Here is a 16362-nt window from a genome sequence, read left to right as displayed (position 1 = left end):
TATAGGGGTGACGGATTTCTTCAAATTTACAGGAGAAAGTACTTACGGAAATCATTTTCTGTAGCGTTGTGGAAGTTCGTGAATGTAATTTTGATCCATTTTAATGCGAATGCATGTTGTTTTCTGCGAAAATCTGTCCGACACGCTGTTTCTGCTGCCGCAATTTGCTTTCTGCACGAGAGCACAATGTTTCCCGTCAGTGTTTCAAACTCGCCGTGTTTTCACTAAAACATGACGTGTCGAGTATTTTTATTTTTTTAAACTTTTTTCTATCTATGCTTGCCTAACCTAACATAACCTAACCTAACCTTATGGAAAATGGTTTTTGTGGCTAACGTGAATGGTTTTTGAGGCTAACGTGAATGGTTTTTGGGGCTAACGTGAATGGATTTTGGGGCTAACGTGAATGGTTTGAGGGGCTAATGTCAATGGTTTGTGGGACTAACGTCAATGGTTTGTGGGGCTAACGTCAATGGTTTGTGGGGCTAACGTCAATGGTTTGTGGGGCTAACGTCAATGGTTTGTGAGGTATTAGCATAATTTCAAATCCGGCCACGAAAGTAGGTATTTTCCGGTGAACGAGATTGCAACTGCATAAATCGACAAAACACTCGCACAACGCGCCCTGAACCAGTACGCTATCGCCCGCCATAATGTGTTACAGAATCGAAATAACATGTAACAGTAAGTACTCGTAAATGTAAGAAATAGACATTATCTTAGTTGGAAATGCATTATTTCACCTTAGGAAATGTTCCGCATTCCAAAATAGTACGTTAGCAATGTAAAAAAGTGCGAAATATATGATTTATAGGTGTCTCACCCATACTATAATAGCAGGCTACCGAATATTCCACTCTTATTAGATACGACCTTTGTTTCGCTATATTTTGCTTTTGTTTCGTTGAAAATACCTGCGAAATCTCCAAATATCGGTTGCTTTCTGGGCAGAATTTATATATGTGAAAGCAAGGATCTAACAATACTGCGAGGACCCCCATCTAGTGAAAACTTATTTATTTTGTATTTTATTTAGTGTGGTTTTCTGACAATTTTAGTTAGTTGCAATGATGAGGATGAGTGATGTTACATGAGATATACGTACATATATGTACTTGCATATATCTGTATGCATAAAATTAATTTTATTTTTTCCCAGTTTTGTCGGATAGTTAGGTATTTTTAATTTTGTTGCCACAATATTTAATTTAAAAAAATTGTATTGCATTATCATAAGTTCAATATAAGTACACCCATTCAAGAAAAAATAGGTAAAATATGCCAGCATAAGTTTCTCAGCCTCCCCGAAGGCATAGTGGTAATGTCGTCGCATTTTAATCAAAGGGTCCCGGTTCGATTGTCGGTGGAGGCACCTAATGATTCGGATCTCAATTTAAACTGTAGGTCTAATTAGTCATTCTGCGCATAAAGGGGACTTCAAAACAAACTCAAATAAACAAATAAGTTTCCCAATGACAATTTTGTCGTAAGACATTCTCTACCAGAGACGACCTCATCGTCGAGATGAATCTAACCGCGCTCAGTTGTCAAGATCGAGTGCTACAAAGTCAGAGACATTTGGTTCGAACCTTAGTCAGACATATATATATATATATATATATATCACTGTGTGCATTCCATCGTCAATTTCATCAGTTCGTTATTCATCTTCAGCGTTGCGATTAACTGAAGAGGTAGGTGAGCAACGTAAAATAACCAGATATAAATAGAGACGAGTCTTGGGATGTAGAAAGCAACGTAAAATAACCAAATAAAAGCAGAGATGAGCCTAGAAATGTAGAAAAGCCATGTAAAAAAGCCAAGTAGAAAAAGGGATGAGCCTAGAAATGTAGAAAAGCCATGTAAAAAAGCCAAGTAGAAATAGGGATGAGCCTAGAAATGTAGAAAAGCCATGTAAAAAAGCCAAGTAGAAATAGGGATGAGCCTAGAAATGTAGAAAAGCCATGTAAAAAAGCCAAATAGAAATAGGGATGAGCCTAGAAATGTAGAAAAGCCATGTAAAAAAGCCAAATAGAAATAGGGATGAGCCTAGAAATGTAGAAAGCCATGTAAAAAAGCCAAGTAGAAATAGAGATGAGCCTAGAAATGTAGAAAAGCCATGTAAAAAAGCCAAGTAGAAATAGGGATGAGCCTAGAAATGTAGAAAAGCCATGTAAAAAAGCCAAATAGAAATAGGGATGAGCCTAGAAATGTAGAAAAGCCATGTAAAAAAGCCAAATAGAAATAGGGATGAGCCTAGAAATGTAGAAAAACCATGTAAAAAAGCCAAGTAGAAATAGGGATGAGCCTAGAAATGTAGAAAAGCCATGTAAAAAAACCAAATAGAAATAGGGATGAGCCTAGAAATGTAGAGGAGCCATGTAAAAAAGCCAAATAGAAATAGGGATGAGCCTAGAAATGTAGAAAAGCCATGTAAAAAAGCCAAGTAGAAATAGGGATGAGCCTAGAAATGTAGAAAAGCCATGTAAAAAAGCCAAATAGAAATAGGGATGAGCCTAGAAATGTAGAAAAGCCATGTAAAAAAGCCAAATAGAAATAGGGATGAGCCTAGAAATGTAGAAAAGCCATGTAAAAAAGACAAGTAGAAATAGGGATGAGCCTAGAAATGTAGAAAAGCCATGTAAAAAAGTCAAGTAGAAATAGGGATGAGCCTAGAAATGTAGAGGAGCCATGTAAAAAAGCCAAATAGAAATAGGGATGAGCCTAGAAATGTAGAAAAGCCATGTAAAAAAGCCAAGTAGAAATAGGGATGAGCCTAGAAATGTAGAAAAGCCATGTAAAAAAGCCAAATAGAAATAGGGATGAGCCTAGAAATGTAGAAAAGCCATGTAAAAAAGCCAAATAGAAATAGGGATGAGCCTAGAAATGTAGAAAAGCCATGTAAAAAAGACAAGTAGAAATAGGGATGAGCCTAGAAATGTAGAAAAGCCATGTAAAAAAGTCAAGTAGAAATAGGGATGAGCCTAGAAATGTAGAAAAACCATGTAAAAAAGCCAAGTAGAAATAGGGATGAGCCTAGAAATGTAGAAAAGCCATGTAAAAAGCCAAATAGAAATAGGGATGAGCCTAGAAATGTAGAAAAGCCATGTAAAAAAGCCAAATAGAAATAGGGATGAGCCTAGAAATGTAGAAAAGCCATGTAAAAAAGACAAGTAGAAATAGGGATGAGCCTAGAAATGTAGAAAAGCCATGTAAAAAAGTCAAGTAGAAATAGGGATGAGCCTAGAAATGTAGAAAAGCCATGTAAAAAAGCCAAATAGAAATAGGGATGAGGCTAGAAATGTAGAAAAGGAACGTAAAGTAACGAAATCGGAATAGATGTGGAAAAGCGACGTAACATAACCAAATAGGAATAGGGTTGATCATAGTAATATAGAAAAGCGACGTAAAATAACAACATAGAAATATAGATGAGCCTAGAAATCGAGAAAAGGGACATAATGAACCAAACAGATACAGTGTAGAGCCTAGAAAAGTAGCAAAGCGACATAAAATAAGCAAATAGAAATAGAAATGAGACTGAACATGTAGAAAATAGTGTTGCCCACGAGACGAGACTTTGGCTTGTCTCGTCTCGTGGAGTCTCCTGGAAATGCTGTCTCGTCTCGAAAATATTCGTTTGTCTTATGACACATGGTCAATCTCGTCTCGTCTCGAATTTTTAAAAGCCTGTCCCGTCTCGTCCCGTGGGCATCACTAGTAGAAAATCGATTTTAATTAACAAAATAGAAATATATATATGAACCTAGACATGTAGAAAAGCCACACAAACGCATGGGACTAGTGAAAGACTAAAGTGCAGCAATTATTTTCACAAGATTGAGGGATGCACCCAGTTTAGCGCATGCACGGAAATAGCTCGTCCAAGCGAAACAGGAAATAGCTCACAAAAGCGAATCCACGCAAAATTTACTTTTACCCCCGATAAAAGCCACACGCCACGGCGCATACATCACTCCTAAATGCGAGCGGGAGCACAAAAACGGCCTTTGTCCGCCAAGTGGTTAAATATGCAGACGCGCGGGGTTGCAAGAGTGCAGAGGTAGCGAGTGATGGGTACGCGGGCCGTGCGAGCCAGTGTTAGTGTCGCGAACCGATAGCCAGGGGGAGGTTCGACTTTTGCGCGATCTGGCAGTGGGGTCCAGAACACTCGCCGCTACGGATCCTCTCTTTCCGTGATCATCGGTTGCCATGGAGACACGGACGCTGCTCCTTCTCCTCATCTTCATGTGTTTGGGACACGTGACATCCTTGTTCCGGACGAATAAGGTAAGTGCGTAGAAATTATGTTATGCTTGTTTTGAAAAGTAAAAGAGAGGAAACGAAGCATCAGTGCCCGAATTTGTTGAGTGGTCGAATGATTTCGCCACCGAAAGTTTTGGGTTCGACTCCTTATCTAGGTATGGGTGCTTCTTTGTAAATGCCCCTAATTGTCATGATTAGCTGGGTGGTATTTGTAGAGAAGATGTGGGGGAGGGTTCCTACTCCCCTGTTTGCATTTTTTTTGCCCCCTACGTTGCTTTTCTACATTTCTAGGCTCACCTCTACTTCTATTTGGTTATATTACGTCGCTTTCGATACAGATATTCTCATTCCTATTTCTATTGAGTTATCTTACGTCGCCTTTCTACATATCTAAACTTATATTTATTTCTATTTGTTTATTTTACTTAGCTTTTCGCTCATCTCTATTTCTGTTTGGTTATTTACGTCATTCTCCATATCTCTTTTTTCATCTCTACTTTTAATTGTTTGTTTTAGTCCCGTTTATACATATTTAAGCTCATCATGGGGGCCGATCCTGTCCGTCGCCCCCTTCCCCCTCCTTGGAAATTGGCTTCGGTCATTTCAAATTACAAGAAATGGAATAACAAAGTAAAAAAATTGTGTTAAAGATAAAAAAGTCCGTGTAAATACAGGGACCAGTTTACGTTTTCATATTCTTACATTTAAACCAAAGAACAAATCGTTTTACAGTTTACAGAATTAAAAAGAAAAAGGTTTATATGAGATATTACACAACAACATAAACACTATGACTAAATTTCTTCCTAACTTTTAAATCTTTTTCTTGAACTAGGTGTGTAAAAGTTAATAACAATATGGAAGTATGCATTAATTTGAAAAAAAAACAAACAACAGTTGTGCTGGCTGGATATTCACTCATCTGGTAGATCGAGTACAAAAGTATCTTCAAGGTTATAATAATAATAATAATAATATAACCCGTAGCGCAACAGCCCATTGAGGGCTCGGGCCTACCTACCGACTGCCAGCCTCACTCCCACCTTATCCTACTCACTCATCCAACCAGTTACGGGGTGACGTGTAGTCAGCAAGACGAACTCCCAGTTGTTGTTCTAGGTTTTCATGGTCGGGTTACGCTACTCATTCGTAGCTCCTCAGTTTCCTCACGATGGTGGGTATACAGTGGGAAATCTCGAGAGAAAAGTTGTTACGCTTCCCCCAGGAGACTCGAACCTGCGCGTCCCGTAGCTGGAGCCCAAAGCATGACGCACGGCCACGGTGCTGGACCATAAACATGATAATAATTAATTATTATTATCGTCATTATTTATACCATTATATATACACCAAGGGATCCCGGGTTTGATAGTCGTTTGGATCTCACTTTAAACTGTAGGTCCAGTCATGTGCATAAAGTGAACTTTAAATAGTTAAACTTTTTCGAAGTTATTCACATACTTTTGAAGATACTTTTCACGAATTTTTAAAACGTATTTTTTTAATATTATAAGAATTTTCTACAAAAAAGCCGTGTGATCGCACAGAAAAGTTACATTGGCAAGATACAGCTAAATCCTTAACCTTATGCAATCGTCTAATTTTGACAAGCAAATATTCAAACCAGCTCATTGCCTCCCCGATGGCGCAGTGGTAGCGTCGTCGCCTTGTAATCAAGGGGTCCTGGGTTCGATACCCGGTGGAGGCACAAGTGGTTCGGATCCCACTTTAAACTGTAGGTCCAGTCCCGATTAGCCTTACTGTGCATAAAGTGGACTTGAAACACCAAATCAAACAAACAAACTCATTGCTATCTGACAGGGATGAGCGATACACCATTAATAGTACTCAGAGGTACCCGGTAGTCTAAGTTTTAAGCCTTCTTGTTTATGTTGACAACTGTGCCTGGAGATTCCCTGCAAGAGTTTAAAAGTTCGATGTTGGCCCAGTATCGTCAGGACAATTGCGGAGCTACTTGTAAAATAACAGCAGAGAAAGCCAGAGAACAGCGGTTGTGAAACTCAAATTTGTTGACCACGCGTCATTCAACGAAAATCCTGTTGGCAGTCCTTCGTCTTCAAATAAAAGGGCTGTTGCATAACGGAGTTTGTTTTATTTCGAGTACTCAGTGCTTACCGACACGGTACCGAGAGGAACATCACCAATTATATACGAACTGAAATACCATGATGGAACATTAGTCATGTGGATCAAAAGACAAGTGTCCCCATTCCATGGACATCACCTGAAATTTTTGTAGAGGTTCTCAGACCGTGACATAAAATTGAATAGTACAAGGACAATAATAATAATAATAATAATTATTATTATTATTATTATTATAAACTATTAATGCACTATTATGTTACTACTAATTTATTATAACCTTGGAAGAGTCTTCTATTCGAGCCACTACACGAATGAAAATCTGACACAATCGTTTTTTTTTTACATTCTTATAATTAATATATTAAAATTCATAGTGACTTTATTTTATTATTAACTGTTACACACCTGGTTCAAGAAAGTATTTGAATGCAGGGAGGAAATTTTACCCAATAAGTTCTTATTTTGGAAATTTGGAAAGCTCATGGACTATGCGTTCGGAAAGAAGGGGGATAGAGGATGATGCCACGGTCCCTTGAAAAATGAATGTCAACCTAAAATTATAGATTTCACACATATAATTTGATTTCAGTCACAGTAATCTATGTTAATTATTATGAAGGTCTTGCAGGAACATAACTTCAAACTGAAGGAGTTTCTTGACGGGGGCAACAGCCGACCTCGGTGGCGGAGTGGTTATCACAGCGTGCTTCGATACCAGGGAGCCCGGGTTCGAAGCCCGGCCTGGCCGTGGGTGTTCTTTGTGAGTGTCCCTTCATCAACTTCATCATATCATAACTCATTCTCATTGTCGCGATTAGCCTAACGCGGCAGAAAAATAACAAGAATCAATCAATTTGACGGGAGCAACACTATTAGGTGAAAAAATATGCCTTGTTTGAACCCCCGGGAAAGAATTCTTTGTTTCTACCTTCCTGGAAATAATCCTGCGGACGTCCATGCACTTGGATCTATGTAGTATCCTACTTGGCTTCAGTGGTAGAACATGAAAACATGAATTTCTGATCTCGTTTGTGCATATTTTGATTTTACCACCAATTTTCCCGTCTAACGCACTTTTTTTACTATCAAATAACCATTCACTAATGTTCGAATCAGTAATTTAATCGGCAGGTTTAAGAAGGGAATAAGTCCAAAAAGTAAATGTGTGGCAAATCAAAAAAGAACTGTATGAGGTCCGGGATTCATTTCCATCTTTGACCTTACGTTGATTTCAAGGTTCTTTATCTTCCTCTAGGGAATGCTTTTTATATCTTTCTTCACACTCACGTGTAGAGCGACGCTCTCCGATGATGTCGAGTACAAAATGTCATTTTGCCATTTTTTGGTCTTCATTCCCTTCCTAAACCTGCCGATTCAATTGGTCAACATATAATATCTTACTACATTCTAATCTTACTAGAAGTGAGATTATTTCCTTAACAGCTCTAGCCGTTCTGCGCTTGCACCTTGGGAGCGAGTCATAACTCCCGAGGCTTCCAATCAGGAAGTGAACCGCTGACGTCATCTCTACTCTGCGCCTATAGCTAACTCTATTGCTCGCTCGTAGGCTTGCTGGCTAGACTCGCGCAGTCAGCTGGAGATGTTCCGAATGCATGCGGACTCTAACATTACGCACTCTTTTACCTCTAACAATTTCAATATGTTTAAGCGTTAATACTAATCTTACTAACATTACTCACCCTTATCTATAACAATTTACAATATCAAAACCTTGATTGTTTCGGAAAGCAGAACAACCAGGTTACTTATAGTTAAAATCAAATTACTATAATCTTAAATACGAATGTTAACAATACGAAAAATGTAAATTGTAAAAGAAAGAAAAATAGTACACAATAAACGGGAGAACCGAAATCTGAAGAAATGACGTCTGGTTTATTGTTTAAAGGCACCAGGACATAAGCGCATACCCCTGAATGTATGCAGGTGGAGGCGGGCTTCTTCAGGGGCTCCCTCCTTTATTCTATTTATAGTTGAGTTTTTACTTTCATTTTTATGGTGGGATACTAATTACATAACTTTATTTCGGTTATCGACTTCAACAATAATAAGCTTTTCTGTTTTTATCTTCTAATTTGAAATGAGAAACGTTCGACCCCCGACCCACGCCAGTGCTCCCTTCCAATGCCCATGTCACCTATCAACCGCCCGACCCTGTGGCCGAGTGGTTAGCACATCGCGCTGCGACGCCAAGGGTCCCGGGTTCGAATCCCGGTCGGGCTTGGTTGTTTGTGAATGTCCATTCATCAATTTCATCATTTCATCACTCATCGCCATCTTCGCAAATTAGCCAAGAGGCACAAAACGCGAAGTAAAATAAACTAAATCAAATCAAATCAAACCTATCAACCCTATGCATTTCTTCATAACTAGAGACCGGATTTTAAAGGGAAGTCCTTCTTTATCTTTCACTACGGACAGTGATGTACCGTAGACTATAAGTTTACGTCTATAGCTACACGTTGTCTACACGTAATCTACGCGTAGATTACATTCGCTTTAATTTACATAGACTACGTAGACAATATAAAGTACACTAAAAATTAATTTTCAAGGCTTTTGTAGTGACATTTGCAATTATATTTGTTCCTACCGAGCTGACAAGAATCCTATTTACAACAATAAAAAAGTTATCTCATTCTCTGTCATCAACTGTAGGGAAAAGCTAAAATGTATTCAAACAACAGATGGCAGTCGTGAGGCAAAAGTAATGTTTTCCCCATAAAACACTATAATATTTCCCACGTTGCAATTTTTCTTCCTTGAGAAATTGTTTGTAATTGTAGAGAAGAGTAAATAAATTTATTCTCACATTTCAACAACTGATATACTGTATAATTCTGTTTCAATTCCACAGGACCCTTAATTAAGCTTACGCTTTCCACCATGTTGTTTACATAGATTACGTTATATAGTGTATAAAATAGTCTACGTGTAGAATGTAGACTATCGTTGTTTACGCGTAGACGCACATCGCTGACTGACTACGGATCATGAAATAAATAACAACAGAGTTGATAATTATCTTCCACCAACAAGATCACATGTTTTTGACTTCCCTTTTTCAGCCCACAATACCTCTTTTTCCCTTTTTAAAAACATTTTCTTTTCTGGTTCCTTTATTGACTAGTTTCTCAGCCTACATTCCTCCCCCCCCCCTTTTAAAAATATGTTCCTTGGTCACTTTATCGACAAGATATCAAATATTTTGTACGACGGTTTTCCCCCTGAACAAACAAAACATTCAACAATTGTCTATTTGGTGCAGTTGCAGCGATTGTTGAAACAATGTGATCTGTGCTTGCGCAGCAACAAACGCATTGTAAGCGGCACGCCTGTTGGGTTGAACGTGTACTTATCTGATAGATTTAGACTTTTATTGTGAAATTTTTTAGAATAGGTTTAATTTAACTGTGTGACAGTGATGACAGTATTGAGTGTCAGTGAAATGGCGAAGCCAGGTACAAATTTGACAGCAAGCTATGGAATACGGTAAGTTGTTGCAAGGAGTATTTCATCGAAACAGATGGTAAGATTATTCGCTGTACATTACCGTAAAAAAAAGAAAGAAAATGAAAAAAGGACTATAGATGATTTTGGCACTCCACTAAAAATATTTTAAATGAAAGCACAATATATACCATTCATATATAAAAATGGATACATCAATTCGAAATTTAATGTATCCCTTTTTATATATGAATGGTATATATTGCGCTTTCAAGTAAAATAGTAGTTTTAGTGGAGTGCAAAAAAAAACAACCTATAGTCCTTTCCCTCTTTTTTTGGCAATAATTTTCCCTTTTTTGTGCTATTTAGAGGATTTTTTCCCCTTTAACCCTTCAGTACTACATCTAAAAAATACGTAAATGGTATTTAGGGGTCCTGAGGACCCCAAATATAAAATGCAGCAATAATGTATATGACCACTGCTTTAATGAAATTTTTTAAAACATGTTTAGGAAACTGAATAAATTTGCAAGACAATTATTCCTGTTCGTTTTCAAGACACTTTGAACGAACATTTTGAGCACAACTTGCACACTGGACACTTCCACAAAAAGTTACATAAACAGTACTTTGGGGTCCACAGGACCCCACTTATTCAGTGTGAAAACGAGTGACTTTTCTGCAAAACTAATGGCTTTTCTAAACTCCTCACCAGATGTCAGGATGGGCAGTATGCAGAGCAAAGTCATCTGGTGGCAGTCACAAAAAACATACCAGCCGGGGTCCTCAGGATCCCAAAGTAGCACTGCAGGGTTAATATCCAGTCTCTATTCATAACTTTCCTAACACAAGCGCGACATCTTATGATAATTCTGTGTGAACCTTAGTTCGTTTGTATCAGCAGAGCATTCAACTCTGCCGGCCGCTTCATGTCGTTGGAATCGCGAAGGAGGGAAAGTGTTCCGTTGGCCCGATGCCAGTTTCACACGCCGAGCGGGTTAATTGAACTTCACCCCTCTCGCGATCGAATCTGTGGCGTCATAACACTCATCTCCACTTTAACCGCTGACGCGTTCGCATTTAACGAAATGCACAATCTCCCTCCACGGAACATTCCCTGCCTAGCAGCTTGAATTGTTTAAACGTATCGAGCAGAACTCATTCACAATGTAAACCCAGACACCTGGCGGAACGTTTGGTGATCCGAAGTGGCAAAATCCCGACACGTACTCTGGCCATGACTTCCCTTAGGGCGCCCACAACGCTGCCCTGACAACAACTTAGTTCATACCAGGATGGGTAAAAATAAAAATAATAAAAAAGTAAAACAAAGCAAATCAATCAATCAATCAATCAACATGATTAGTATTTTGTATATAATTCTACACAAAATGTTTGCTATTTTTGGCCATAAAATTATTGAATTTTAAATCAAGAGAAATCCTGTGTTTACATTTCATTTCGTATGAGCTTCACACTATCAGTACAATATTTTATTTCCTTTATTTTCCTATCCTAGAACCTAATAATCACCATTAAATGATTACGAGAGTAATGTACTTTCACCAAAAGTATTTTTGATATCTACAAAATCCTTATGTACGTTATTCTATAAATTCTTTATTTAGAGTGATTTAAAATAGCGATTTAAATCAACCTGATTTAAATCAGTCCACCCTGGTTCGTACTATTCTTGCCTCCCCTATGAAGAAGTTGGTTCGCCATTATCTCTGACATACGTAAATCTTAAATGCCCCTTCACTTCTGCATTAACACTCTTGATTCACAATAAAATTACATTCTAAACAAAAGTAGTAGGCTTGTATTTTTCTTCCATAGATGGCAAATTAATATTAGAAAGTTTTCACAATATACAAAAATCACTTTAAGTAATAAAATTGACAATGTTTTATAGATTTTTACACATTAATCGATTAATGAAAGTTTTATTAAAAAGGTACATTCGATGCTAATTTGTTTAAGAAAATAATTCACAGTTTAAATCCAACTCTTCTAAATGAACAATTTATCCACTAGTACATATTAATTCTGACTCATAAAGAAGTAGGTAGATTAATTAATTTAATGCATTAGTCCGGCCGTTCGTTCTATACATTAATGCTACAGAAAAGTGTTGGCAATGCCAACTTGGGGTCAGTATACTAATATTAGCGTCTTAAGTTTCATTTATTATTCCATAACAAAAAATTGCGGATTCAAAACGACGACCAGCAAACTGCACCTACTACTATTTTACACGTGACTATGTAATCGTTATCCTTAACAAAGACAATAGAAAGGGAAATCTTCATAGACTCTAATGATCGGAATAAATTGGTTTTTCATTTACCATTATTATTATAGAAGTAGAGATGTTATCCTGCAAATTATATTATTTTTAACTTCAGTAATGCATTTTGTCAACTCTGTAACTACGTTCCCTGTAAAAACAATATTATTATTACTATTATAAAAAAGAAGGCACATGTCCTCGTGGGAAGTTTTCAAGTTATTTGAATAAATTACCTTCCATAGAATGGGAGATATGTAATGAAACGTGCACGCGCAATGAAGAATCTTTATTCGGTCAATTGTACAGGGAGGTTATTGCAGCATGACACCGCTTCAGCGTCGGCCGCTTGCCGGCCCAGTCATGCAACAGGTGCCGGCAAATTGCGTAACAGATAGCCCGTTACACAAACCGCTTGTTTTGTAATGTTTCCACTTTTCACAATTATAGTTACAATTACAACTTAAATAAGCACGTACCTTGCCGCAAGGATGCTGGAAAAGGTGTCCTCTAAAATACAAATATTTCTGGCACTTTATTTCTGCCCATATCGCTTCTGACAGCAATGACTCATCCAACATAAAGGATTCAATTTTTCATTCTTGTCTTGCCTTCGAATAAACAAAACCGTGACTCTTATTTTGCAGATAACACAAGATTAATCCTTTTGAACACTAGAGTCAGTGGCGTGCCCAAGATTTTCGAGGGGGGAGGTTACGTATACATTATTATGCAAAACGAAAGCGCAGATAAACGAATTATTTAACAGTGTCACTTAATTTTAACGTGTGAATATTTTTGAAGTAAAGTAGCGATCATACACTGTGTGCGTTTTTCTTTCTGAGAGCGCCATTTGAAATAAGCACTTTTCCCCTTTTGCTACTATGGGATAAACTGAATATAAAAGGCTATAACTGCTCAACAACTGCATCTTTTTAAGAAATTTAAATTCTAAATGTAAGAATGAACAAAAAGCAACATTTTATGTAAATTCCGACAATTGTGAGTCCAGGGGGAAACGGGGGCCAAATCCCAAAGTTCTATTTTCCCCGTAATTACGCAAAATTTCTGAACGTCGTAATTTCCATATTTTTTTTTTCTTCAAAGTTGCGGCAGGAGCATTACATATCCTCATAGAGTAGTCTTTTGTTGTGCTTCCCTCAAAATTTGGTCCATCCAGTGTCTATAGAGCCGACGCTAGAAGCGAAATTCCTCAGATGTCGCAAGAGCGTCAGCGGCTTATCGGAGTAGTGGTAAGCCGCGAGAAGCCTCTCGATACTACGCGAATGCGACAGCTGTCGGCTACCAGTTGTTTAGACGTGTTCACTTCGGTTTGCGTTTATCAGTACTCGTGTTGTTCAGTGCTAGTGCTTTATCGTGTGTTAATTGTTATTCATTCATTAGTTATGCCGCCAAACAAATATAGTCTTGAACAAAGAGTTTTTATGTACGATACTTACGTGAAAACGAACTCTTGCAGAAAAGTAGTCAGGCGATTCGCAAGAAAATTTCCTGGCAATCCTGTTCCGGACAGACATACTGTTTACAACCTCGTTAAAAGATTACGAGAGACGGGATCTCTTGAACCTAAGAAACGTGTTTCCAGACGACGTGTTCTTACGGAAGAAAAGCTAGACGAAATTGGTGAACGACTTGAACATACTCCAAAAAAATCCCTCCGTCGGCTTGCTCAGGAAACAGGCATTTCAAAATCCTCAGCACGAAATGCCACTAAATTACTTAGATTAAAACCCTACAAAATTACAGTGGTTCATGAATTGTAACCGCGCGATCACGCGACTAGAGTTCGATTCTGTAACTGGATGCTGGATAATATTGTTGCTGGCAGAGTAAATCCAGAATTAATCATATTTTCAGACGAAGCTTGGTTCGAATTGAATGGCCGAGTTATTTCACAAAACAATCGCTATTGGAGCGCAGGAAAACCTGACCTTGTGCATGTAGTTCCGCTCCATCCTGCAAAAATTGGTGTGTGGTGTGGTTTGAATGCGCACAGAATAATAGGGCCTATTTTTTATGAAGGTACTATCAATGGTGAAAGGTATCGAAGAGACATACTACAACCATTTTTTGAACAATTAACGGACATTGAATGCCAGCAGTCATTTTTCAGCAGGACTCTGCTACTGCTCACACTGCTTATGAATCACTTAATTTTATTGCCGAGATTTTTGAGGACAGAATTATCAGTACTGAGTTGTGGCCCTCTCGTAGCCCCGATCTTACTCCTTGTGATTATTATTTATGGGGAACATTAAAAAACAAAGTGTATCAGAATAACCCGCGTACAATAGAGGATTTAAAAGAAAATATAAGAAGAGAAATTGCCAGAATCACACCTGAGGAGCTTATGGATGTTCAGAGGAATTTCATACGCAGATGCCGGAAATGTATTGGTGTTGAAGGAGGTCATTTTCAACATCATTTATAACACAGAAGGTTAGTGATCATCATTATTATTAGTTTTAAATATAATTTTACACTTTCGGTTTGCTTTATGCGCCGCGATGCTGTTTCTGTTACGGACTATCTGTTACGCAGTTTGGCGGCACCTGATGCATGACAAGGCCGGTAAGCGGCCGACGCTGAAGCGGTGTCTAAGAAAGATTACATGTCAAAAATAAAGTGCCAGAAATATTTGTATTTTAGAGGACACCTTTTCCAGCATCCTTGCGGCAAGGTACGTGCTTATTTAAGTTGTAATTGTAACTATAATTGTGAAAAGTGGAAACATTACAAAACAAGCGGTTTGTGTAACGGGCTATCTGTTACGCAATTTGCCGGCACCTGTTGCATGACTGGGCCGGCAAGCGGCCGACGCTGAAGCGGTGTCATGCTGCAATAACCTCCCTGTATATACAAAAAAGTATCACAATTGTCGAAAATGTTGTTGGCAGTAGTGCTAGATTTGCTTTCTGTTCGTACAATCAAATTTATCTACTTCTAATGCATTATTCTTTTCTTAGTATTGTAGTAAATGCTTATACAAATTCAAACGTTAAATTTTAGGTTGAGACCTCTATTATGCAGGGATTAGTAGAGCTTGCTCCGAAACCAGAGTTCACGGATACGAATCTTGAAATTTGCCAATTACATTTTGCCAGGTCGGCCAACAGGTAAGCAACCCTCGTAGCGGCTTGGGTCCAGTCGCAACCAATGATTAAAGAGGACCTGGTTCTTTCTATGTCTTTGAGTTCAAGCTCCTCTAAAACACAGCTTGTCAAAGTGGAACAAAGTGCACTGTAAATTCGCACACTATTAATATCTCTTGTAAACTCCTGTTCACATGAAGTGACACACTTTACAGGGTTGAACAGTTGAAGTATGTTCCATTTTATCTGAATAGGAGTGTGTATAGTACTGTGGGATCCACTAATATTGCTCAGCAAATTGTCCATGACTATATTCATTAATTTTTCTCTTACATTCTATGTGTTTTTAAGCGATTGAATTTTATGTATGCTGGTGCAGAAGTTGTCAACAGCTTGTTTTGAGTTTTCTTTTAATTCTTGAAGCTCTCATTGGTTCAAATAAAGTTCACGAACATGGTGATGGACAATGTGCACGGTAATACTCATGAATCCCACTGTACATTTATTTTTAAGTGAAATATTTATTTTCCATGTATAAAAAGGCAAATAGAATAATTAGACTTTCTCTTTGTTTCAGCAATATTTGTTGATATTTAAGGAAGGACGTTATCAGATTCCCGTGAGGGTGAATGTAGACTTGATAAGGAAGACAGCTCTGGTTACCCCACCTAACATTACTCTGTTCGGCGACTACCTCACTTTCTACGACTTCAAAACGGTGAGTATACAGCTCAGTGTAGGTCACTTTAGATACGAACGTAGTTCATTAAGTTAGAAGTTAAAATACATTACGATAATACCGGTAGAACCTTCAATTTAAATTTTGATTATTGAGATAGCAAAGAAATACATGGAAATGAATAAATTACTACTTTTTTGTGCGACTTACGCCAGTTCTTCCTTAGAAATTTAAAAATATTTGCAGGTTGCTCAGTAGCATGTTGCTTTATAATTATTAACGAAAAACGACCTGTACTGTTTTAAACTTCTGTGCGTACAATCTTCGTGCTTTGTAGGTGAAAAATTTTATAACGTTCTAGAATTCCTTACCGAGAAGGATCTTTGATGTTCTACAACATTCTGGAAGTCCTATTCCTGATTCGTGTAATATTC

General features: G+C 37.9%; 1 protein-coding gene across 1 annotated transcript in view; it reads left to right on the top strand.

Moving 5' to 3' along the window:
• Positions 1 to 4088: 4088 nt before the first annotated feature.
• prc (collagen IV-like protein pericardin) overlaps positions 4089 to 16362 on the top strand; it is a 35822-nt gene continuing 23548 nt past the window's right edge. Inside the window, exons 1-2 of the mRNA XM_083122239.1 lie at positions 4089 to 4290; positions 15827 to 15967. Of these exons, the coding sequence (XP_082978365.1) occupies positions 4213 to 4290; positions 15827 to 15967 (219 nt within the window). The 5' untranslated portion in view covers positions 4089 to 4212. The remainder of the gene's footprint in view (positions 4291 to 15826; positions 15968 to 16362) is intronic.

The sequence above is a fragment of the Lepisma saccharinum genome, chromosome 5 (assembly GCF_977018435.1).
Source record: "Lepisma saccharinum chromosome 5, izLepSacc3.1, whole genome shotgun sequence".
NCBI lineage: Eukaryota > Metazoa > Arthropoda > Insecta > Zygentoma > Lepismatidae > Lepisma > Lepisma saccharinum.
Note: the sequence above shows the minus strand (reverse complement) of the source record. Positions and strands in the feature narration are given on the sequence as shown.